We start from the raw sequence: 27,581 nt of genomic DNA on the forward strand, positions 1-27,581 counted from the left end.
ACATTATCCTGTATTTAACTGCAAATATTTGAGAATGAGTGGGGGTTGCTAGGTTTCGTTTTGATAAAGCGTAGCTTGACAATTTATCGGGAACTTTAGTCCACTCGTGACCCATTAATAAATTGACGTGACTACCTATCCATCAATTTATTTTAAGAGTTCAGAAGTCAAAATTGAATTAAGTTTGAAAAAAAAAGGTTTTTTGTTCCACATGAATTGTTAGCTCTAAGCCATGGTAAAAACTAACTTAGCCGACTTCAGACATTTCTGAAATTAATTGAAAAGATTGCACCGCAACGGTTAGAGGAAGGAGACCCAAAACGGACTACATTTTGGTACCCAGCAACCTACTTATTCACTCAAAAAGGATCATTTCAGAGTCATTTGCTTCTAAAAACGTTCTTGAAGCTGTGAGGACTTAAACACAAAATACCAGTTTTAATTGCCTCTAATTATATGATCTGACAAGGAAGGAAAAATGACGGTTGGGCCAAAGGATGTTCCAAATACGGTTTACTTGAGGAAAAAGTATTTTATCCCATTAAAAATAAATAAAAAGCATGAAATTTTCATTCAAAAACTTTATTAAGTAGGGGAGACTGCGGCTATAGTAGTGACATTTTCGTCATTTTTGATACTACTGTAAGATTTGAATTGATGTGAAACATTTAGTGCATCATATCATTAGAGTAACTCTTGAGCAAATATATTTATAAAACAATTATCAACATTTTAAGCGTTGTTCATGACATAAAATGGAATTTGTGGAGCCTCTAAGTTTGTTTCAACTTGCCCCGTAGCGGGGCTAGTAGAGACATGCTTGAGGCACATTATGACACGCAAAAAACGCGTACAAATACGTTGTAAAATGTACAAATTAGGTAAGAAATGCAATTAAATGGGATATTTTAAGTTAAGAATGAACAAATTATTCATTTATAATGATCTTAATACAAAAGAGAACAGCTTTATGTTTTCAATAACATTTTAAACGAAATGAAAGTAACATAGTTAAATTATTAACTCTTGTGAACTCTTTTTTAGAGAACATTAAAAAACTGTGTTAATCAGGAAAGATAAAACGTAGACCAGCAGTAATTTTTGGCCGCATAAATCTTCGACTCAGTGCAATGTGTAGTCCTATATCCTAAAGGCTTACCTATTTTTATACTCCTCATTATCATCGCTTGTTTCAACATCCGAAGTGCTGTTAATGCAAATAAAATAACAATAATAAATTTTTTGGTTCATTTGACACTAGTGGTACCCGCACGAATTTTCCCGTAATAGAAAAATTAAAAGGTCTTTTGGTTCGCCTGTATATTTACAAATAATGTATGGTGAATTTTCTCGCCAATTGGCTTGTACCCATGTTACGGTTCCACGTTATGATAATTTCGTATCTCGCCAATTGGCTTGTGCCCATGTTACGGTTCCACGTTATGATAATTTCGTAATTTACTCGTCCATCTTATGATACTTTTGTTCTTAAAATTGGAATAGAAAAAGAACCACATCGAATTTTCGAAAAATCGCTTCGAGGTGCACATTCCCATGCTACAAACTAATTTTGTGCCAAATTTCATGAAAATCGGCCGAACGGTCTAGGCGCTATGCGCGTCACAGAGATCCAGACTTCCTACAGACATCCTCCGGACAGAGAGACTTTCAGATTTATTATTAGTAAAGATGAGACCAGTTTTTGAGTGGCATGCATCTTGTATCCAGTCTTCTATGGGTCTAAAAACTTTGTATTGCTTTAGGCAAACTAGACATAATCAAATTTTATCATCTTCAGAGCTATCCGGGTTTTTCTTGTTCAATTTTTCACATAACGCTAGTGTTATTTTTTGCACTTTTTGGCATTTCGATGGTTTATTTTATTTCTTTTTCTTCTTCAATTTGTTTCTCGCGTTCTCTCGCTTTTTATTCTGCTCGATTTTTTTTCTTTATTTGCTATTTCTATAATGACAGGTTTTAAGACATTTACGAGCGGAGCTTTCGATTTCCAGCTTTAGGTGGCCGTCTTTTCCCTATAAAACGTACCGTTGTTACAATGCTAATGTCAACAGTCATAGACTCATCTAACCCAATGATATTTCTCACTTCTGAAAAACTGTTCTGGTTTCTTCCCATCATTGACTAGATTTCTTGCTGAAGTGCTGGTTTTGATAGCACCTTCATATTTATTTATTTTCACTATCATTTTGGCCATCAACGCTCTCATCTCTGGCGGATAACGGACCGGAGCAAGTAGGAGTACTGTCACAACGTGCCTCCTTGACTATCACAACTAGTCCCTGTTACGCCATTTTGAACATTGCTTAATATTTTCAGAAATATTATCATGATCAACAAATGAAATGCATAGAACAACTCGAAATATAGGTATTTAAATAATGTTATTAAAGTTTTCACACCTCAGTATCCTTAGTGGCAATGACACTTCCAAAGCAGATCAGAAAATTTATTTTTGCTGCAGAAAGCATGATAAATATTTTTATCTTGAAAACAGTCCAACGCTTTTGCTTCCACATTTACACAAGACACTGAAACCATCAACCTGATCACTCGCATGATATGAAAAAAACAGTAGTAAACGAGTAAAACCTATTGGCTCGGTCAGGAGGCTTGGTGACACAGCTAACCCCGGTCTCCCCCACTATCTTAGATATTTTATAAAGCATAAAAATCAATTACTTTATTTTTTTATTTGCAGAAATCACAAATGTTTCAAAACTCTAATTATGGTTGCAAGTCATTGCACTCTTGTGATCACGATTGTTCTTTTTCTATGCAATAGTGGGGATTGCAGGTACTAAGTATGGACTAACTTGTTTGGACAATGAAGCTTGGGCACTTGGTAGTGGATTTAGGGAGTTGAAATCACCCAAATCATAAAGAGGGATAGCCCGTTTTTTGAACCACCATTGGTAGCCCGTTTTTAGATCATCCAGTACTTTATGCTTATGGTGTACTAAACTACTACAAAAAAAAAAAATTTTAAAACAAGTGCCCATCAAAAAGCCTACATAATATATTTTGAATTCGAAACCACTTACTGTACTGAACAACTTAGAAAGAACGAAATTAGGTTGAACACACGCAGACGTCGAAAAGTTTTCAGTTCTTTTATTTTTACTTATAAAATGATTCTCAAAAAAGCATATCCGTTAACATACAAAGTCAATCGCTCACTACTATTTTGCCATTTCATGCTGATCCATTCGGTACGATTGGTCAGACTTCTCACAATCCTCCCTCATTTTCAGTGGGTTGCCTGTATTTAGACCTCAGCAGGTTTTTGGACCACTTCCTCCCCATTGAAGGACACCAAGTATTGAGTTAATTTGCATAAATAATTATATCGCTCATCCTTCTTGACTTTTCAGCCGGGGCCATCCTGGACAAGCTAGACCAGACCGTGCACCCGTGCAAGGACTTCTACGAGTTCGCTTGCGGCCACTACATCCGGAGGACGGTCCTCCCGGAGAACATCCACGCCATGTCCGTCATGCAGAACATGGAGGACGAAGTACTTATGCTCATCTATCGTGAGTGCATTTGGTAGTTTCTGTTCATTCCTCGTTACTATCATTAATCTTAGGCCTCCTACACAAGGTGGTTAGTTCATTCACCTTTCCGAAAAGTTGCCTGTTAACTAATTGAATTGATGCAACTTAATTGCATCAACTTTTCTGTTTATGAACCAAACTTATTCGAGCAGCTGCTCCACAACCCTTGTAAAGCTGAACGGAGTTGATTCAACTAGTTGTAACTTGTGTGTAGAGCAAACACTTGTCAATCTACCGATGAGTAGAATCAACTAAAAAATTAATTCAACTCATCGAGATGAGAATGGTAGCGGCACGTGTGTCTGATGAGCTGACTGTCGCGTAAAGGATGAAGCACGATTCCTCCACATTTCTACCTGGTTATACATCCTGATAACCGTTCGTTGGAACAGTTGATTCAACTATGATACCTCGTGTTAAGGAGACCTTAATACCTTTTCTTTTTTGCTTCAGCCTATTTTCAATGTGTATTCTCGCATAGTCAAAAGGACTACACCCAGTAGACAAATCATTGCGCAGTATTTGTTTACCGATAAAACTGTTTCGACCATATGAGAATACTACCCAAGTTTGGTCAACTGTCTTTTCAAAGGAAACTCTTGCATTTTAATCGCTTTTTGCCATTTGATTACTCAGTTCCTGAACAATTAATTAGATTACTCTGGATATTAGATTTGCCTCTGTTTAATCCTCAGTCTGATGTAGGGATCAGTTTTATGCGCTAAGCTCTTCCTGACTAATTAATTAGGTTACTACCCAAAGGTTACTCTGGATTTCCGCTTTTTAATCTTCAGTCTAATGTAAAGATTTGTTTTATGCGTTAAGCAATCCCTTGCCAATTAATTAGGTTAAACTGAAATTCCTCTGTTTAATACTCTGTCTGATGATCAGATTCCTTTTATGCGTTAAGCAGTTCCGGGCCAATTAATTAGTTTACTCTGGATTTCCTCTCTTTAATCCTCAGCCCGATTTAAAGATTCCTTTTATGCGTTAAGCAGTCCTTGGTCAATTAATTACAAACGCATAGGAAATCGAAATATCTATTTGGACCGTCTCTGGGTTAATTATAATAAGGTGTCTTGGGCTTTGTATGAGCGTATTGAAGTACAAAAACAAAATGCTTAGATTTTTCATTGCTGGTGAAAAATAAATGCAAATTTTATGCTATGATTATACGTAAAAACACGCAACAAAATCTCGTACAATTTAAAAAGCACACTTAATACACAAATATAGTTTCAATTCCTTGTTAACCGCTATATTTTACGCCAAAAGGTGTTATTAACCACGGATGTAAAGTAGTGCAATACACAAAACGCCGCGTAGTAACGCCGAATAGTTCATATCTCGCTGAATATTTGTCGCGTTGGAATTATTTTTCAACGAAGCTTATATTCTAAACTATAAGTAAGGGGACCTAGGATGCATATGAAAAGTAAGATTTCGAATTTATTCACTAATTTTCTTTTCATCTTCAAACCTTCAATTTCTAAATTCTGTACCGTAGTTTTACGTGTCAAAATATTAAATTTGCATTTATTTTCTACGGCTACGAAAAATACATATATCTTTTTTTTTATTTACCGCGACAACCTGCTGTTTTTCTGAAAGGGCGATAAGTTTCAATATCATCTTTTTGCACGGCCCCTTAAAATTTTGAGCTGGAATATCTCATGAGTTTTGGTCACAAATGCTTCAATTTTTGTTGGGTTGGAATTACTTTTCAATCGAGATTATTTCCCCAAACATAAGCAAGGGTACCTGGGGTCCTGTTTTTTTCACTAATTTTCTGTTTTGTTTCAAACTTTAAATATCTTAATTCTGTTTCTTACTTTGATTATTTTTGCAATTAGATGTATTAACCTTGGGCTAACAGTTGTGAAAATAGCGGTTTTTCAGGTTAAACGACGACGCGCTATACATTTAGATTTTAATGTCGTTCATTTTTGAATGAAAACTTAGTAAACTTGCATATCGGGAAATTGTGCATAAAGGTAAAACTGTGAAAACTTATTTCGTGATTGTGTGCACTAATCCTTTGTTATACAGGTGCCTTAGAGTCTCCCACTCTGTACCGTACCGGAGGCTCACTCATCAAAGCTAAGATGCTCTACGAGACTTGTATGAACAGCGGTGAGTAATCCTTGCCTTTTCAATACAGTTAAGCTCTCTTAATACGATCACGTTTAATACGAAATCACGGCTACAACGAACGTTTTGTTCGTAAAGTTTGGTTTGCTATCTAATTATATTAAGAACTAGCTGTACCCGACGCGCGTTGCTACGCCAACAAAAAAATACATCATTATACTGATTTTCATGACAATCGGTTGAACGGGGCAGAAGTTGCTACTCTGCAGTGCCACCTGGTGGCGAGTGGCTTCAATGAGCATATTATGCACCTTCTCCGTGGAAAAATACATATATATAGCAATTTTCATAATAATCGGTCCAGGTATCAAGTAAAGCCGTGACTATACTCAAATTTTGTACTCACGCAGTTTGCAAGATCAATCAATCGCTAAAAATATCAAATAGAAAAAGTTTTAAATCCCCCCGTTGCATGAAAAGCCATAAAACAATAAAGAAAGAATTTATTTGTTCAAACTCGAGAAAAATGGCAACAGCTAACTTCTTATCAATGAGATCTTTGACGCGAATTAATTTCTGCAGCCGATCATTTTATTCGTATTTTATCCAATGGATTGTGACTTAAATTGGAATAAAAAAGGAACTATCGATCGGATTTTTTTCGAACTGGTCTATAAACATTCCCAGTACCAAAAATAACAAACGGTGAAAGTTTCAGCCAAATCTGCCGGGTAGTTTTTGAGTTCATGGATGACATACAGACAAACATTCATTTTTATATATATAGATTTCACGTATGATTCGTACACTAAATTGAAAGTATCGGCTAAAACGAACAAAAATTTCTAATCTCTTTACTCAAAATGTTCATGATTGTGAATACTGTAATTTTCTTCTTTTGAAATGTTCATCATTTTTTTTTATAGGTAATAGAAGTTCCATTGTCTATCGGGAAGAAAATATTAAAAATTATGCACAGAAAATAAAGTCCGTACATTTGTTTACCTGTGGACATTTCAATTTACCATTGTGGATTACAACCTCTTCCTCGATTGTTGGTTATCATCTTCAAAATTTTTCGTAAACATCCATTTATAAGAAACTAGCAAAAATACCCGGCGTTGCCTGGGTCAGTAATAGTTGTGAGAAACAATCGCTACTTTTGTTTTCTGTTTTAACTGAAAGAACTCAAAACACACCGCTTTGACGTCATTAAAAATTGAGCTTCATCCTTACCCATAAAAGTAAAACAGCAATAAGTATAAAGAACGAAAGAGTATTCATTTAGAAACGAAAGCGCAAAGTGAAGCATATAAAAATTTGAAGAAAGTCCAAAATATATCTAGCAAAAACAAAGATCACTAAAAAAAAACTGTGCGCTTAATTTACTTAAATAGTACAAACACAAAAAAGAAAAAGAAAAAATGCTTTCTACTATGTTTACCTAAGTGTGCAAAAAGTGAGTTTCCAAATGTTTAAATGACTTTAGACTCATGTTTGCTCCGGAGAAGCCTTGATTCAAAATTTACATTATGATTACTTTTAATGTTGCTGTTGTTAGGCAACGAATTTTCGAAACAATGGTTTAATCTTTAATCATTTGATGTGGAAATTGCATGACATTCACAGTTTTCGATCACGCCGTTTTTAAACTAAGATTTTTAGCAATAAATTATAGCCTAAGTTGTTCCCCGATTATGTAGCTATCTATGGTGAAAAAATGGTTAAAATCCCTCAAGTAGTTTTGAAGTTTACCCCGGACATCCGACAGAGATTAGCCCTTTATATATAAAGATAAGGATGCAACTCCTAAGAAAGCAATAAATATCATGCTTGCTCCAGAGAGGCCTTGATTCAAAATTTACATTATGATTACTTTTAATGTTCCTGTTGTTAGGCAACGAATTTTCGAAACAATGGGTTTAATCTTTAATCATTTGATGTGGAAATTGCATGACATTCACAGTTTTCGATCACGCCGTTTTTAAACTAAGATTTTTAGCAATAAATTATAGCCTAAGTTGTTCCCCGATTATGTAGCTATCTGTGGTGAAAAAATTGTTAAAATCCCTCAAGTAGTTTTGAAGTTTACCCCGGACATCCGGACAGAGATTAGCCCTTTATGTATAAAGATGAGTGATTTTTTTTTCTGAATGCAAAAACAGTTAGACTACAATGTGTTTATTAGTAGTAATATTTTTTACATAGAGGTAATCATTCCTTCGTTTTTTCACAGTACCACTCATTCACGGTTGTCACGAATAACGGCTAATACGAACAAATTCGTGAATTTTTGACATTTCGTATTGACCGAGTTTAACTATTTAATTTGTAAAACTGACCAAAATGCCAGCTGGGCTTCAATTATACTATGTAAAACGATTTTACTCCTTCCCAATCATTGTTTTTTCTTTTGGTGCCATCATAAAAACAGGAAGATACTTAATGTCCATGCAAAAACTTCGGTTTAGTGGTCAGTAAATCGAACGAATTTTCCAATTTATTTTTATTAAAATCAAAGAAAAATCATTATAAAACGCAAACTAATAGAAAAACTAAAATTCTTCAAATTGAGAAAAACTAATCTAGCAATGTGTAAAGTCTGAATACTTAGAGCTCTATCAAAGGAAACAGTATTGCTAAATCAGAAACAGATTTTTTTTTCTTGAAAAGTTTTATATAGTGTTATTTAATATTTTAATCGACCTTTAAATGATTTGTTTGCGGTTTAAGTATTTTTAGGTGGATTTTTTTTTTCAAGTTTTTAGAGAGCTTCCAATGGTTTAAATTGACTTACTATATTTATTTCAGGGATCTTTTTTTTACATTTTAACGGTACTTCTAATCTTGAATAAAAAAGCTTCTTTAAAAATAATAATAATTTGCTTATTTGTGACATGCTTCTTCTTTTATTTCTTTTTAAATGTGCATTTTTTGAGCAATCACATTGCTTATTGTTCTCACTTGACGGTTTTGATGTTCCAATGACCGACCGCCTCCTTGTGCAGTACCACCGTAGACTGGTAGCTCCCGATGCTGCTCTTCTAGCGAAAACCGTCTCCAGGTTGCGTCCATATCCTTCACACACGCGCATACACACACCTACACACACGTTTACATACACACAAATACATATACCTACCCCCCACACACCCACACAATAATACCTGCACACAGATACAAACACACGCATACATGCATACACACCTACACACACACACACACTCGTGATTGAGAAAAACATAATTTGAATTCCAGATGTCAAAATTCGAATTAATTTTATATATATATATATATATATATATATATATATATAATGTTAGAGAAAAGTTTGGGGTGATTCCATTGCCTAAAAAGCATTAATGGGGCGAAAAGGAAAATGTATTTTGAAATGAGTCTATTGAAAATCATGAAAATAAATAATAACTTCGCAAAATAAGTATTTATTATGTACTAGTGGTACCTGCACGGCTTTGCCCGTAATAGAAAAATTAAAAGGTCTTTCGGTTCGCCTGTATATTTACAAATAATGTATGGTGAATTTTCTCGTCAATTGGCTTGTGCCCATGTTACGGTTCCACGTTATGATAATTTCGTAATTTACTCGTTCATCTTATGATATTCTTGTTCTTAAAATTGGAATAGAAAAAGAACCACATCGAATTTTCGAAAAATCGCTTCGAGGTGCACACCCCCATGCTACATACTAACTTTGTGACAAATTTCATGAAAATCGGCCGAACGGTCTAGGCGCTATGCGCGTCAGAGACATCCTACAGACATCCTCCGGACAGAGAGACTTTCAGCTTTATTATTAGTAAAGAAGATAAAGATCAATCTCTAGGGTAGAGGAAGCTGCTCCACCCAATGTACAGTACCGGAAAAGCCAATTTCATCGTACCTAATAAATCTGTTGAATGAACTAAAATTGAGAAAATGGCTACTGATTTACAGAAAATTGATTTTTCTTTCTAGGTAAAGTATTAAAATATTAAAATAACAGAAATGATGAGATCTAGAACAGAAAATAGGAAGTTCCCTGCTGTTGATGCGTCTGTTGCTGAAACAGCAGCTGAAAATGTTATTAGTAATAAGATTTCCATTATTAAAGATGAAAATTATCAGGGTTATTGTGGTGTCCTAAGGTGCCCCACGACTTTTTAATTTTTTTTATGAAAATTTAATTTGATTAAATAATAGAGTAAAATAAATTTTAATTGAAGCAAAAATGTCTAAACTGCATGTTTAGCTAAGTTTGGTGAAAATTGGTTTGAAAATAAAATTTCCAAAAATCATTATCTATAAAGTATCCCAAGGTGCCCCCACCTTCCCCTATATAAATTCAGTAAACAAACAAATGAACCAATGAAAATATTGAAATTTATCATTTAAAAAATCAAATTGTATTGCATTGTCGAATAAGTACACACAGTAAACCAGGGCTCCCCAACTTACGGCCCGCGGGCCAATTGCGGCCCGCGAGCAGCTTTCAAACTAGAAAGATATATATATATATATATATATATATATATTTGGTAATATATTTCTTTTGAAGCATTTTTTGAAAGAAAACTAAGGCTAGAAAATCTCAAAAATCACTACTAAGCATGATCATAGCGAGAGGGGGGGGGGAGACAGGAGCAAGCATTTCCCTGGAGAAGAGCCTAAACTTTTACTTTCCTCCCTGAAACCACTAAAAATAGTCTAAAATTGCATTTTTTGGACTTCAATTTAAAAAAAAAAAAAAAAGCATCGCCCTTTTGTTTCACTGAAGACATTCTTTTGAACATTTGTTTGTTACTTACGTTGATTGTTTTATTCTAAAAAAATTATTACTTTATATAAGAAAATATTGTGCGAAAGTCGAAAATATAAGACCCATTCTTTTCCAGACACTCTGGAAGACGACTCTGTGCGAGTACTCCGCCAGTACCTGTCGGAGAATGGCGTCGGCCACTGGCCCGTTCTCGACGCTGATTGGTCGTCGGGAGACATGAACCTGGAGTGGCGATTGGCCATGCTTTTCGTGCACCACGCTCCCGTCTTCTTCCACATGTACGCGGATGCAGGACAATCTAACTCCGAGTACATACTCAACGTAAGTACTTTGCACGAACACTACTCGCGAAAGATTGGCTGAACCAGGGACGGACTGGCCCGCCGGCCCATCAGCCCGCGCCCTCAAGCCTGAACACCTTTTTTTAATTTTATTTCATTTTTTTTTACAGTTTTTTATAAATTTATTTTATTTTAATTTCTTGGTGGAAAATTCCTTTATTTATTTATTTATTTGCGCAAACTTTTTTTTCTTTTATTTAAATCCGCAAGCCTGTGTATCAACCCTTTTTTTCCTCTTTTTTTTTTTTTTTTATTATTTTTAATTTTTTTTTTTTTTTTTTTTTTTGCTTCTTTTGGAGGTCAAGGTCCACCCCTGTGCCGAACAAAATGCATCTGTTCAGCTATAAGAAATAATACTTTTTATTTAATGAATCAGATAATATTCTTTAAAAAATTACTACTTGTTTCAGGAAAATATCATTTTAAAAAAAAAAGACTTGAAGTTGAAGAAGAGAGGTTATACTTCTACTACGAAACAGTTTTAAGCATTTCATTTGTAATTTACCAGGATGAAGCTGACAATCTTAACAGCTCATGGAACTTCAGTCTGACCGCGAATAAATGACCCTTGTCAATCATTTGAGAAAACGGGTCCATTCCTTAAAATAGGTAGCGAAGGAAGAAAGGACACGTGCCATATTTTGGAGTTTAGCAACATTTTGGCGATATGAAAAAAAAATTACTCCTAGTATATTTTCTTTATATGATTATTTAGACCTCAAAGATTTAAGCTGCGGCAATAACTGCGTTGAGTAGGCGAAAAAGTAAAAAGGACAAGCCTTGCATTCTCTATTGCAACCCTTCTAGAGCCAATTTTCAATTGAAATAAATTATCAGGGGCGTTGTTAGCGCTGACCAATGGCTGCTGAAAGAAGTAAAACCAAGACCCACCCACTTGCGTAGGGTATGACCTGTCCAATGAGACAACTGCCTTGACCGCACAAAATTAAAATGTTTTACCGTTTTGGCTATTTTCTTGAATTCCAAGGTGATGTATTCAGTCTAAAGAACCACTGACACCACTTGCAAATTCCGTTCCTACTTTTCTCCTCATATCGCCCCTTCACAAAAATGGAATATTCTGAAACGGGGCGGAGAAAAAGCTCAAGTTTTCGTGGTCGAACTATATCCATTTCGCTTAGAAAGCACTTATTATTTTTGCAGCTAATTGGTAGTAGAACAGCATTGACACTTTTACTTCAAACTTTTCCAAGTCTAGGTTTGTTAAAATGAGGCCTGACCTTGAAAAAGTACATTTCTTCTAAGGAAAAATGCTTGTTCTAAATGCTTTTTACGTTTCTTATTGTTTCATTTGCTTAACTTCCCTGTTAGGTATATCCGGCGTCGTCTCCCCTGGGGTCCAAAGAAGTGTCCGGCATGGACCGAGAGCGAATTTTCGAGGCTTACCACAAGCTCCTCATCGAGACACTCAGGCTGCTGGGGGTGGCAGAGGTCAGAGTGCAGGCCGATTCCTTCGACATCATCGGCTTTGAACTTCAGTTCTCCATGATCACGAATGTAAGCCATTGGACAGTCCTCTTTTTGTACTAGGGTCAGTTGGGGGAATAAAACAGAATTTCAGTGTTTCAAATTTAGATCATCACATTTCTTTTTGATGAATCGGAAGATTACATTTCGCGCAATTTGTCCAAGAACACACTCTCTGAGCGCAACTGGATAAGGAAACATTTGACTTTATAACGGTTGGTCTGAGAATTGAAACCATGCTTACATTTGCCACAGCATGTTTCCTTTCCCCCAGAGACCAGGGTGTAATTGGAAAGAAAGATTCTTTTCCCCATATATTTGATGTAGGTAGATGATAGCAATATGCACACCCTATCAACTATCAACGGGACCTCTGGCCCTCAAACTATGAAGGACTGCGTGCCAGGCGCCTTGCCTTCAGAAGACAACACAATAGATGGTGGTGCCATCTATGGACAGTTCGAGAATTTAGAACTAGGTCAGGAGCCGAATAACTTTTTGGTCTGGCACTCCCAGAGGTATCGTTTCACTTGGAGGACATTGTGACTACGAGCATATTTAACGTCGCCCAGTCACCATTAATGACGACGGTGGATCTTCGACCAGCGAGTATCGAACCCGAGACCCTCCGGCCCCAAGTCCAATGCCTTACCGATCAGGCCACCACGGCCATATGCACAACCGGTTTAGGAGTTATGCATCAGGAATATTTAATCTACGGCACATGTGTCACAAGCGACCTGCTGAATCATCCAAATGTAATCTAAATCCATTCAAAAAAGAAATCATGCACATACCTAAACTATGGACTGAATTTGTGTAAAATACACAAAAAATTATCCAGCACTAAGCTATCGCCCCTAAAGCAGGACTAAGGCAGAACTACATGCAAAATACCAGACAGCCCGGTTATCACATCCTATCCTATTCCTATTCAAAGTCACAACTGACTACAACTGTATTTATGTCGAGGACTGCATACTAAGCGCCTTGCCTCTGTTATCTTATATACCGATAGATGGCAGCACCATCACCGGATCGAACAGTTATTGAGAATTTAGAACTAGTCCAGGAGCTAATAGCTACCTAGTGCTAGCACCCCCAGAGGTATCGTTTCACTTGGAGGACATTGAGACCACGAGCATATTTAACGTCGCCCAGTCCCCTTTAATGACGACGGTGGGTCTTCGACCATCGAGGTTCGAACCCAGGACCTTCCGGCCCCGAATCCGACACTCTACCGATCGGGCTACCACGGCCCTTATCACATCCTGAGACTTCAGTTTCGTTCTTCAGTCAGGAATAGTGAATAACCGAGCTGGAGGCAGATTTTATCTCATTGAAGCGGAGCGTGCCAAACATTTATTCGTCAAAAAAAAAAAGGGGGGGGGGGTTAGGAAGAGAAGAAAACAAAGTTCTTTCCATTTACTCCTGATTACAGTATTTATCGGGTAAATAGTAGCACCTAAATTGCACGTGAAAAAAAGCTGAGAAGGTAAAATTCATAACTGAATGTTTTTATCGGGGGGCACGGCAGTGCCCCCGCCAAGTCGAGCGCGAAGCAAAACACTGCCATATCATCCTTTACTGGAACCATTTCGCCGCATTTTCAGGTCCCTATTTGAGACCCTCTGGATGAGACCAGAACGCAGAAATTTTCGTCATCCAGTAAGCTATAATCACATAAAATCCAAAACTTCAAGTCTGTAGGTCATTTAGTTCCGAAGTTAAGCGAAAGCAAAGTTTCGCATTTATGACACTCACTCACTCACTCACGATCATAAGAATAGAACTAGTACTTCCCATAAACTCAGAGAGGTGAAATTTGGTACAGAGTTAGGGTTTAATGGCCACATAAGGGGAAAACTATAAAAACTAGGCTTATCGAAGATCTGGAGTGACCCTGATTAGAAAACACAAAAGCCCAACCAAACTATTAGAGATCGACATACCGCCTTTACAAAAAATATTCAACTTGGTGGGCCGCTTCATTTGATGTCGAAAATCGAAAGTCTGAAGTATCTAATGAAGAACCCTCAGCTGATCTCAGCTGTATTAGAGATATGGTAATGCCCCCTTCTACTATTGGTACATAAGAAAATCGACTGTCATTGCAAAAGTCCCAGCGTAGTGGGACACATCTTCTAATTTAATCTAGCCTAACTTTAGTCTACTCGAACATTACACAAATTAAATGTTTCTACAAAAAGAAGTGAAATCCCACCAAAAACATTCTGTAAAAAACTAGCCAAGTCTCGATGGAGCTACTTGTTTATCTCTAAAAAGTAATGAAATCTAGACAAAGTCATGACAACTCTAAGTTTCCTTACTGCAATTTCTTTATCATTATAGTTAATGTTGTGTGACTTGGCCGTTGAAGGGTACACAAGGGTACAAAACCAGGTGCTCCATGACACCATTGCACCAATCTGTCGCCAGAACCGCTACTCATTGACGATGGAAAATTGCCACTTGGAAAACGTTGATTCAATAACCAGTCAATTGTAGGCTTGATAAAGCTGCCGTATTTCAATAATACTTATGTATAGGCGAGCCTGGAACAAACAGTATAACAAATTATTTCCAGTACAGACAGACTTCTTATCATTGATAGAAGTCCTTCTGTACGTCTATTTTATGTTAGATCGGTGGTCGATTTGACGCTTCAAAAAGAAGAGAGCAGAAGTCAGCATTGTTAATGCTGAATGCATGTGTTGCACAATCAACAACAGCCTAAAATGAGACACTAGCGTCCAACTACCAATACCAGTATGGGCTATTATCTCGCTTAACAAACATAAGTAGTTACAAAAGATATAACATTACGTGTAAACAAAATTGACTTGTACCCACTAACGTATAAAGAATGTTTAACGGCCAAGTCACACAACATTAACTATAATAATAAAGAAATCGCAGTAAGTAACCTTAGCCTTGTCATGACTTTGTCTAGATTTCATTACTTTTTAGAGATCAACAAGCAGCTCCATCGAGACTTGGCTAGTTTTTTACAGAATGTTTTTGGTGGGATTAACCTTCCGCATGAGAAGTAAGTAAAAAAGATAGTAGAAAACCAATTACTTTTTATTTCTATACCAACTGGAGATGAAAATGTAAGATTGATCAACTTAAAAAAAAAAAAGAAGGAAAGAAAAAAAAAGAAAAAAAAAACCAAGTTTCTTTTTACAGTGTCATCTTTGATAAATGTGACGCCTGCAAAATTATTTGGAAACAAGCTGACCCCTCATAACGCCAGTTTATGTTGCCTAGTTTTCAACTACCAACATATCAGTTTAAAAAACAACTGCTACAAGTGTGGTAATAAAGTTTGTCTTCAATAACACCGTGTTTCCTTTTATTCCAAATCCCAACTGACCTTTAGTACTTCTTAGAAGGACATCTTGAATGGTGTCCTCACTCCTTAAATTATAGAGTGAATGAAAATACGTTGACGTAAAAGGATAAAAGAAAGTTTATTTCTCTTACAAGCAGACAAAGTCAAATTTTTCTTAATCAGTAACACTCGGGGATTCGCGATTACAAGGCACAAGGTTTTATCTCTCAATTCATACACAAGGAAATGAAAAAATAAAACATAAGGGAAGTATTTAATAAATATAAGTGTTAATAAATATAAGGGTAAAAATAAAATATAAGGGACAATATTTAATCCCACCAAAAACATTCTGTAAAAAACTAGCCAAGTCTCGATGGAGCTGCTTGTTGATCTCTAAAAATTAATGAAATCTAGACAAAGTCATGACAAGGCTAAGGTTCCTTACTGCGATTTCTTTATTATTATAGTTAATGTTGTGTGACTTGGCCGTTAAACATTCTTTATACGTTAGTGGGTACAAGTCAATTTTGTTTACACGTAATGTTATATCTGTTGTAACTACTTATGTTTGGCGAGATAATAGCCCATACTGGTATTGGTAGTTGGACGCTAGTGTCTTATTTTAGGCTGTTGTTGATTGTGCAACACATGCATTCAGCATTGACAATGCTGACTTCTGCTCTCTTCTTTTTGGAGCGTCAAATCGACCACCGATCTAACATAAAATAGACGTACAGAAGGACTTCTATCAATGATTAGAAGTCTGTCTGTACTGGAAATAATTTTTTATACTGTTTGTTCCAGGCTCGCCTATACATAAGTATTATTGACAAGGGAATGAATAAATTTAAAATATTGAACTTTTGTTTCTATTTACTCTATAGAAACGTACCAAAATCGAAACGATTTCCACGGGCTACTCAACTGTAGCAAATCTGCTAATTTCCGCGGGCATGTGTTTTCTTCCTATATTGAGAAGTACGTCCCGTTTTCTCCACTGAAATAAATTATCTACAGTATTTGTCTTTTAATCTGCATTTCAGCCAACAGCTGTCGTTACTTCTCCTTAAAATATCACCATTATTAAGTATACTTATAAAAGCGGTTGTCATAGAAGACCGAGAAAAACCACACAGTCAGAAGGTTAAAAAGTGATTCGAAATAAATTTTAAGTTATTGAATGAGACTTTTTGTGCAAGTAAAGTAACCATTTCTACATCTTTTCCTCCAGATCTCTCAGCAGTGTTCATCTCAAAAAACAAACGATTCAAATTCGGATGACAGCAAATTATACAACATGACGGTGGACGACCTAGAATACCACATTCCACAGGTAATATTCGTGCTATGTTTAATCCTGATTTTTCTGCACCATTAACACAGCTATTTTTATTGCATACAGGGTGCTCCGTTTTAACCTGCAGGACCTTTATTTTCGCAACCGTTAGTCCTAGATGTTCCAATCGCGAAAATGTTCAAAATGAGATGCAGAGTTAAGTCATTGAAAGTTTGAAGCAAAAATAAAAATGAGTCAAAAATTACAAAGTTTAACTTTTTATACGGACCCTAGGTCCCATGACTAATATTTAGAGAAATAATCTCCATTGAAAACTATTACTGACACAAAAAACTTGACATTTGTACGACCAAAACTCAAGGAGATATTCCATTTCAAAGTTTTAAGGGACCATACAGAAGATGAGATGGGAGCTTATCGCCCTTTCAGAAGAATCACAGGTGGTCAAACTAAGAAAAACAAGGTATTTATATTTTTCATTGCTATTCAAAAATAAATGCAAATGTTATGCCGTGATACGCAAAAACACACGACAAAACCTCTATAAATTTGAAAAACCACTCTATGACCACATATAATTTTAAACACTTGTTAACCACTATATTTCTCCCCTCCCCCCCCCCCCCCAAAAAAAAAAAACGTCGAGTGAAAAGTGGTGTAAGTCCCAAAACGCTGCGTTTCATATCTCGGTGAATATTAGTCGTACTAATTTAAAACTTTTTGGGTTGGACTTATTTTTTAATGAAGATCATATCCCTAAATATAAGTTAGGGGACTAGAAGCCCGCATAAAAAGTTAAATTTTGTATTTTTTGACTTATTTTTATTTTCAATTCAAACTTTCACTATTTTAACTCCACATCTAATTTTGAACTTTTTTGCAATTTGAAGTATACATCTAAGACTAACGGTTGCAAAAATAAAGGTCTTGCAGGTTAAAACGGAACACCCTGTAATGTTATATATCTTCTAACGTGTATAAAGCATGTAGTTTATCTTTACTAATAATAAAGCTGAAAGTCTCTCTGTCCGGAGGATGTCTGTAGGATGTCTGTGACGCGCATAGCGCCTAAACCGTTCGGCCGATTTTCATGAAATTTGGCACAAAGTTAGTTTGTAGCACGGGGTTGTGCACCTCGAAGCGATTTTTCGAAAATTCGATTTTGTTCTTTTTATATTCTAATTTTAAGAAACTTTTTCCGAGCAAATGATCACAACGTGGAATAGTAAATTACGAAATCATCCTAACGTGGAACCGTTATGAGCCATGGGCGAGCCATTTAACATAACCAATTGGCGAGAAATCCATCCTCCGTTATTTGTTAATATACAGGCGAACCAATGACCTTTTAATTTTCTACTACGGGCAAAGCCGTGCGGGTGCCACTAGTGTATAATAATAATAATAAGGGCATAGTGTGACGTTCATATCAGACTTTCTTTCTCTTATTTTACAGATCAAATGGAGCCGGTTGATGACATATGTTTTTAGGAACCTAGGCCTTCCTATTGACACTTCCAGCCTCTACGTGCAAGTGCACTGCAAACAATATTTCCAGCACTTGGGAACACTGCTGTCGAACACCAAACCCAGGTCTCGTCTTTCGGTATCGTATTGTCAAATGCCCAGTTTTCTGGGTGTCTCTACTATTGGAGTAAAAACAGCTACTGCCTGACCACGGATTGTATGGATAGACAAACATCCGTTTTACAGCCGGAAATGGACAAATCTATTATTTTTAGCGATGTCGGCTTTTGCAGAAGCAGAGTCTCATTCAAGTGAGCGGAATACACGCATCAGATTTCTACTTTTCCCCCTCATTCAGATTCGTCTCATCTGGACGTTTGAAAATTCCATACAATCCGTGGTTGGACAGTACAGCGTTGGAATATGATAATTTACTTAGGCTAGTAAATCATGTATCAGCTTTTATTAACCTATTTTGCTCCCGCAACACGTTCATAGATACCTCTCTTTATAGTAAACTAGCTGTACCCGACGCGCGTTGCTACGCCAGCAAAAAAATACATCATTATACTGATTTTCATGACAATCGGTTGAACGGGGCAGAAGTTGCTACTCTGCAGTGCCACCTGGTGGCGAGTGGCTTCAATGAGCATATTATGCACCTTCTCCGTGGAAAAATACATACATATAGCAATTTTCATAATAATCGGTCCAGGTATCAAGTGAAGCCGTGACTATACTCAAATTTTGTACTCACGCAGTTTGCAAGATCAATCAATCGCTAAAAATATCAAATAGAAAAAGTTTTAAATCCCCCCGTTGCATGAAAAGCCATAAAACAATAAAGAAAGAATTTATTTGTTCAAACTCAAGAAAAATGGCAACAACTAACTTCTTATCAATGAGATCTTTCACGCGAATTCATTTCTGCAGCCGATCATTTTATTCGTATTTATCCAATGGATTGTGACTTAAATTGGAATAAAAAAGGAACTATCGATCGGATTTTTTTCGAACTGGTCTATAAGCATTCCCAGTACCAAAAATAACAAACGGTGAAAGTTTCAGCCAAATCTGCCTGGTAGTTTTTGAGTTCATGGATGACATACAAACATTCATTTTTATACATATAAGTAAGGTTTCAAAGAAATTCTGGAAGGAATTCTGTGGCGGACGTGCATCCAGGAGACCGCATAGCACCAACAGCCTTGAAATTTTGTACAAAACTACTTCCAGCCCCGAGGCTGTGCACATGGGGTTTTAGTTTTTAGAAATCGAATTAGTTTGTTTGTACTTAAAATACACACCAGCTCAGTTATTCCATCCGAGGACTGCAGTTCTCGGATGGAATAACTGAGCTGGTGTGTATTTTAAGTATTTCTGCCTTAGCCCTGGCTTCAGGGCGGTAACTTACTACAAAATAGTTTGTTTGTATACATAAAAAGTAGTCGAAAACTTTGTACTGCACAGTGAATAAAATATGACAACGTATATAAAGTACAAATTCAAAATGAAAAAAGGTTAAAAAACCAGCAAACAGCTGTTTCGGCACTCTAAAATACAAGTGCCATCATCAGTGCAATTAAAAACGAAGACAGGTTCAACCCGACTAAAACACAGTCGAGGCGAACATTGGAATGAGAGACGAGTTGTAAAAGATATGAGAGCAGTACCGGAAACGATGACGTCAAGGTTACGTCAGAACTACAGAGGACAGTTGCACTCAGGAGAAAAACTGATCTCAGGAGAGGAGTTTTTCTCCTGAGTGCAACTGTCCTTTGTAGTTCTGACGTAACCTTGACGTCATCGTTTCCGGTACTGCTCTCATATCTTTTACAACTCGTCTCTCATTCCAATGTTCGCCTCGACTGTGTTTTAGTCGGGTTGAACCTGTCTTCGTTTTTAATTGCACTGATGATGGCACTTGTATTTTAGAGTGCCGAAACAGCTGTTTGCTGGTTTTTTAACCTTTTTTCATTTTGAATTTGTACTTTATATACGTTGTCATATTTTATTCACAAGTTTGTTTGTAATTTTGTTTGTTTTAAGCTCAAATTTCACGTAAATTGTCTATTATTGCCTATTAAAGGGTTGAAAAATTACTTGCACATAATTATATTATATATCGTTGGAAAGGGTAGCGTTTTCCGTGTTCTACACAATTTGTTTCAATGCTCTGACTTGAATATGGCGGGAGTTATTTGCGTTTTTAACTCGAACTTTTTTTAGGCTTAGCCAAAATTTAGCCACTACTTTCTTCATTAAATCTATTAGTAAAAAGCGAAGGAATTGTAATACAGTTTTTATTCTGACACTACTAAGAAGAGCGGCTTTTTTTCACTGCAGATCTAACTCGACCTATGGTCGAAAAACTGAGCTTCTATCTCCAAAGAAAAAAAGTTACAGGCCGTTAAAAATCGAAGTTCGAATAATCTTCATCTCCATTAAAATTATTGATGTTTCATTTGGCGTTGCCATAGTTACGTCTTTTCGATTCGCATGTTTCTTCTTTCCCTTATTCACAAACTTTAAGGGTTTCGATTTTAACGGAAAACTTTTGGCTTAACTCAATTCAAGCCCTGAGCTAAAAAGCAAACTATATTACCGAGACTATGAATATACAAAACTGCAGTTTTGCAATGCTCAAGAGCCCCTTGCCCCTTACGGCTCTGCAAGTTGGTATAAGTTATTTTTACTCATAATGCGTTTTTAATCTGTTTCTTTCTAACTGACGATTTAAGTCTTTGCTAATCAAATAAGATTGCGAAGCAATCTTTGGTGGTTGGTGAGCGTTAGCGAGCGTGGGGCAGAGCCTCCTAGTAGTAATAAATTTTTCCTAATATCACTTTTAATAATGTTGAGGTTGAATGACAGTGAAAACGTATTATGGTCATTTATACCGATTTATTCTAAACTAGTGGTACCCGCACGGCTTTGCCCGTAATAGAAAAATTAAAAGATCTTTTGGTTCGCCTGTATATTTACAAATAATGTGTGGTGAATTTTCTCGCCAATTGGCTTGTACCCATGTTACGGTTCCACGTTATGATAATTTCGCATCTCGCCAATTGGCTTGTGCCCATGTTACGGTTCCACGTTATGATAATTTCGTAATTTACTCGTCCGTCGAATGATAATTTTGTTCTTAAAATTGGAATAGAAAAAGAACCACGTCGAATTTTTGAAAAATCGCTTCGAGGTGCACACCCCATGCTTCAAACTAACTTTGCGCCAAATTTCATGAAAGTCGGCCGAACGGTCTAAGGCGCTATGCGCGTCACAGAGATCTTGACAGACAGAGATCCGGACAGAGAGAGATCCTGACAGAGAGACTTTCAGCTTTATTATTAGTAAAGATTCCTGTGATTGTAATTGCAATATATAAAAATATCGCAGTGAAAGACCGAAATTAGGTAAATGTTGACGTTATACGGTGAATGTTACCACTCACATAGCAAAGACAGCGCTTGTCTTTTTCCTTCCATAATCTCACCTCTTTTTTATTGCAACAGAAGCCTCTTGTATTCCCGAAACATGTATCTGCACACCTTCGAAATTTTAGCGACTTAACGCTGTTATAACTTCGTTTACTTAGTCTTGCTTTTTTTTCCTTCTCTTTGAGTCATTAGTAATTATTTGTAACTGTATAAATTTTCATTCACCAAATTAACATTTTTCATCTACTTTATTTTTCCAACTAGCGGTACCTGCACGGCTTTGCCCGTAATAGAAACATTAAAAGGTCTTTTGGTTCGCCTGTATATTTACAAATAATGTATGGTGAATTTTCTCGCCAATTGGCTTGTCCCCATGTTACGGTTCCACGTTATGATCATTTCGTATCTCGCCAATTGGCTTGTGCCCATGTTAAGGTTCCACGTTATGATAATTTCGTAATTTACTCGTCCATCTTATAATATTTTTGTTTTTAAAATTGGAATAGAAAAAGAACCACATCGAATTTTCGAAAAATCGCTTCGAGGTGCACACCCCCATGCTACAAACTAACTTTGTGCCAAATTTCATGAAAATCGGCCGAACGATCTAGGCGCTATGCGCGTCACAGACATCCAGACATCCTCCGGACATCCAGACTTTCGGCTTTATTATTAGTAAAGATGAGTATGGAAGCTGTTTTTAAAACTTTTTCTGTATGTTTTTTTTTATTATCTATTCCTGGCTTTATCATTGCTTTACTTTCGTTTCTTGCCTTGTACTCTTATAACTCAAAGTCGAACACCAGCGTCATTAATACGAGTTTGATGAGCATGACAGAGTACCTCATGACTTTATAGTTATATGTTCAACATTTTCCGCTAATAAATAGGTTCCACTGTAGAATCCAAACGATTATTTGTTGCAGGAATTTAATAAATACCTTTGCTCACGAAAATTGAAATAAGATATAATAACGTGTAATTGCACAGTTCGTTTCATCCATAAGCTCACTTCTTCTGCATTGAAAAAGGCGTTCCTTGAAACGCCGAAACACATGCATGCAGCAAATTTGTGCAATCAAATGTTGTTATATCCTATTTTAACTATTTATCACATTTTCCGACAATTTGTCACTGTTTGAAAATTTGTGCACTTACGTTGAACATGTCTTTTCCACACTTTTCATGCCGATTTTTTTATTTAGGACGCTGGCCAACTACATGTCCTGGAAGTTCGTCTTGAGCTACATGTCCTTCATGAGCATGCCGTTCAGGCAGATCTTCCAGGACTACACGCTCCTGACCCCTGAGCTGCGCCATTCCAAGCTGAAGACGTACACTTCAAGATGGAAAGGCTGCGTTAGCCTCGTCAGTTCCTGGTTTGGCAACGCGATCGCCGCCTACTACAGCAAGAACGGATACCCCACAGAAGTAGAGGAAAAGGCAAGTATAGTAAATAGTAGGGAAGACCGTGTACAGGTGATCCAATTTTTACTTTCTTCTATATCTAATATACAGAAGAAAGTATTGGATTCGTGCAAATTTTCGAATTTCGAATTTTGACGGATTCGAACGTTTTGAGGTGTTCTGAGTCCATTTCGACTATTTTTGGAAAATGTCTGTCTGTCTGTGTGTATGTGTGTGTGTATGTATGTGTGTCACGTCTGTGTGTGACCAGTTTTTTGTGGCCGCTCTACAGCAAAAACTACCGCATGAAATCGAACGAAATTTGGTACACATATGTGCCCTTATGTGAACTTGTGCCCATTGATTTTTGGCGCGAATTCCTCCAAGGGGGGTGGAGCAATGGGACGTTTTTTGAGTTTTGCGTGATTGCTATTCCTCAGGAAGTAACTGGCGGAATCAAACAAAATTTGGTCCATATGTTGCCATTAACAGGAACAGGTGCTGATTCAATTTTGGTGTCAATAACCCAAACGGGGGTTGAGCTATAGAACGTTTTTTTGTCGTCAATTGTGACTGCTGTATCTCAAGAAATAATGAACGGAATGAAAGAAAAATTTATCGGCAAGTAGTCCTTAGTGGGTAAAAGAGCTGATTTCATTTTGGTGTCAACAGCTAAAAAAGGGGGTAGCGCAATCGCCCGTTCTTTTTTTCCATTGTGAGTGCCCTATCTCAAGAAGTAATGCTACGTTCTGGTTGAAATTTGGAATATATGTGAATCCATACGTAAACAGGCTTTGGTTCAATTTTGACGCCGATCGCTCCAAGAGGTGTTGATTTTTTTTTTTTTTTTTGCGAATAAAAATAGCTTTATTAATGCAACAATAAGAAAGATAAATCGTAATAGATTGTCGTCTGCGTATTTCTCGTGATTTTAATTGTATGGAAATGATCGGAAGTATTATCTCAATGATTTAAAATTTTTAACTGTTGCCATCTTATGTTCGTTAACAAATAAAATATTTGTAATTAATTCAAGCAAGGCTTTTAAAATAACTTTCAATTTTCGCTCTTTGCTTTGCTTTTGCAATAATTCAGACATTGGGATGGTCGTCAAGTTTTTGCATGTGTAATTTTGTTTTTGTTGGGAATATTGCTTCCTCGTCAAGCATGGGGAGGGATCAGAAAAAAAAAAAGAAAAATATAGAAGAAAGTTTCGCAATGGCCACAACATACTAGTTGATTTTTGTTTTTTTTTTCTAATTTTTGATACAGTAAAACCTGTAAAGTTGACCACCTTTGTAAATTGACAACCTGTCTAAGTTGACCGCTTTTGTGAGGAACGGAATTAGTCCTATCTTATGTAATGAAGGAAAACCTCTGTAACTTGACCATCTCTCTATCTTGTGACCACCTGTCTATCTTGACCTCTAATATACACCAGCTTTGGTTTGGAGTATTGTAAAAAGCCCTTTGTAAGTTGACCACTAGGCAAAAGCATTAGATTGTACTAAAAGTTTCATCAGTTATGCCCCAAATAAGTAACCAGAAATTTGAGAAAAACCTAAATAAGTATTTATGTTTACATCAAAAAACATTGGGCTAAGTCCCAAAAAATGCGTCAAGCTTCAATAAGGAGTTATTTTGTTGAAAAGGAGATTACCATGGTTACAAATGTACAAGAAAAAAAATCAAATGAAAAATTTGAGTCCCTTTTGACTTGCTATGAATTTTTAGGAATTGTTAATATCAAGTAAGTAGTTTTTCATAAGCAATAAGGCTTATAATATTTAATTATTATTATTATTATTTTTTTTTTTGATCGATTCACAGAAATTTTAAATTTGTATGATACTTCACGCGTCATTCTGGTAAATAATCTCTAAAAATATTTAAACAACATTTTTTCTTATTGTTTTAAAATAATGTTAAACAATGACAGTGAGTTTAAAGTATTCCAATGAGTTAAAAAATGAATGCGTGGGACAATAAATGACAAAAAAAAAAAAAAAAACTTTTTATTACTATCCTCTATAAGTTGACCACCTGTCTAAGTTGACCACCAAAGTACTGCACCGTAAGTGGTCAACTTACACAGGTTTTACTGTAATATCAAAATAAAATGTCATGTAATATTGTTACTACGTCTTAATATCACTTTTTTTCTTTTGTGTAAATGCCTTCGTTGAAAATTTTAGTAACAATTTAACACAAAAAATAAAAGAAAAAGTGTGGAATGTTTACAGAAGATTTACAGACACCTACGAACAGACAATTAATGAAATAAGCAGGTGTCCGAGTTACAAAAGTGCAACACAAATCTGAAATTAGCAGCTTTGCTGAAGCAAGACAACAGCAAAGGATGTCCGAAAAATACTTGACACACTTTAAAGTTCATAGAAATGCAAAAAAGTGTCGTATCAATGTACGCGGTTTGCGCTATAATACTTCACAAATATTCAAGAATTTTTCTATGACATCCCATGAAAGGAAAAAAACACAGAGAGAAACTAACTATAAGTAATTTTTATTGACTGCTATATCATCACAGTACGAATTTGATTTTCTTACCGTTACGGTACAGCCGTCAATAGAAGTTACAAATGATTACACTTCTTTCTTTTTCTTTTTTTGAGCAATCACGATTGCTTATTGCTTTCATTTGACTGTTTTTGACGTTCCTTTGATTTTTCCCACCGCCACCCTCTGCACCATCACCGTGGACAGGCGGGCTCCTCACGATGCCGCACCTATAGCGAAAGCCGTCTCCAGGTTGCATCCATGTCCTACACACACGCGCATACATACACAACTATACACACACACGCACACATACACACACCTACACACACATGCACAAACACATACACACACGAATACATACACACAACTACCCACACATTCATGCCTGCACACAGACACAAACACATATGCCGACATACACATACCCCCCACACACACACATACACATACCCCCCCCCCCCACATTTATGCCAGCACACAGACACAAACACACATAATCCGTACACACCAATATACACGCCTACATACACACACTCGTGATTGCAAAAAACATAATTTGAATTCAAGATGTCAAAATTCAAATTAATTTATTATTATTTTTTTTTTTTTTTTGCTCATTCTATCCATTTCAATGACTAAAAGTAGTACTTTTGACTGAAGGAAACCATCCCATTGATGATTTTTTGTTAATTTATATTTTTGGCGCTTTATGGTTAAAATGTTGAGACAGGGCGTAAAGGCTTCACCTTGATCTCCTGTATTCAACGGTACCAATGTTGAACTGGTAGACATTCACAATTTAAAAGAGATAAGGTTAGAGACGCACACACACACAAAGATGCACATAGGCTTTAATAGCATAAATATAGAGTTAAATCTATTTGCAAAAAACTTCAAAGGACTGAAGATGTTACTTGTAGTAACGGGAGTTTTGTTGAAATGGAATTCAAACAATGTAATGTATTAAGCAATAAATAAATACCTTTGTGCCGAGGAATAACAGGAAATATCCAACGTTGTTTAGCACAAATAAACAGATTTCAAAATACCGTGTTTCTGTATTTTGAAATCTGTTTAAATATCTGTATTTTGAAAGCGCCAAAAACTGAAAAATGGGTTCCTTGAAACCTCGAAACACGGTATTTTGAAATCTGTTTATTTGTGCTAAACAACGTTGGATATTTCCTGTTAATGTAATGTATGTTCAGATGGAACTGAATATATCTTTTGCTAAAATAGAAATTTCGATCTATTGGTATTCACTGTAATAAAGTTTTCTACATTTAGTTTGAATCAACGACAAAATAAAAAGTTTTGGCAAATTCTGGATAGGATTAAATAGCCTACGTATTTGCACTATTCTACATTGTGGTTTTCATGTTCTCCAGCTGGGTCTGCACTGACTCTCTATAAATTATAACAAATTAATAGAGCACTAAAATCTTTAACTTAATTTTAAATTAACAGTAATAGAGTACAAAAATAATAACTGTGTTGGCGCTTATTAAATATACTTATATATTATTTTCAGGCAACAGCGATGGTCGATTCTTTAAAGAATACATTCATGGACATAGTGTCATCAACATCTTGGTTAGATGAAGAATCGAAGAATGTCACATTAGAAAAGGTATGACACCCACGTCATTTGACTGCTGGTTGGTACTTTCACCTACGCTCTTTGTCCACGGTCAAAATCTATCCGGGGAGAAAATAATTGATCTTCATTTTGATGAACGAACATAATGTTTAAACTGTTTACTTAATTCTCATTTTCTTGAAAAACTGAAAGTAGTTTATCATAGGAGAAATTTTTTTCCATGTTGGTTCTTTTCACACCAGCC

General features: G+C 36.2%; 1 protein-coding gene across 1 annotated transcript in view; it reads left to right on the forward strand.

Moving 5' to 3' along the window:
• LOC129226225 (neprilysin-1-like) overlaps nt 1-27,373 on the forward strand; it is a 35,179-nt gene extending 7,806 nt beyond the window's left edge. The window contains exons 2-9 of the mRNA XM_054860824.1: nt 3,393-3,554; nt 5,625-5,708; nt 10,559-10,764; nt 12,117-12,302; nt 16,841-16,942; nt 18,363-18,517; nt 23,016-23,253; nt 27,269-27,373. Of these exons, the coding sequence (XP_054716799.1) occupies nt 3,393-3,554; nt 5,625-5,708; nt 10,559-10,764; nt 12,117-12,302; nt 16,841-16,942; nt 18,363-18,517; nt 23,016-23,253; nt 27,269-27,373 (1,238 nt within the window). The remainder of the gene's footprint in view (nt 1-3,392; nt 3,555-5,624; nt 5,709-10,558; nt 10,765-12,116; nt 12,303-16,840; nt 16,943-18,362; nt 18,518-23,015; nt 23,254-27,268) is intronic.
• The last annotated feature ends 208 nt before the right edge of the window (nt 27,374-27,581 follow it).

This window comes from Uloborus diversus, chromosome 7, assembly GCF_026930045.1.
Source record: "Uloborus diversus isolate 005 chromosome 7, Udiv.v.3.1, whole genome shotgun sequence".
NCBI lineage: Eukaryota > Metazoa > Arthropoda > Arachnida > Araneae > Uloboridae > Uloborus > Uloborus diversus.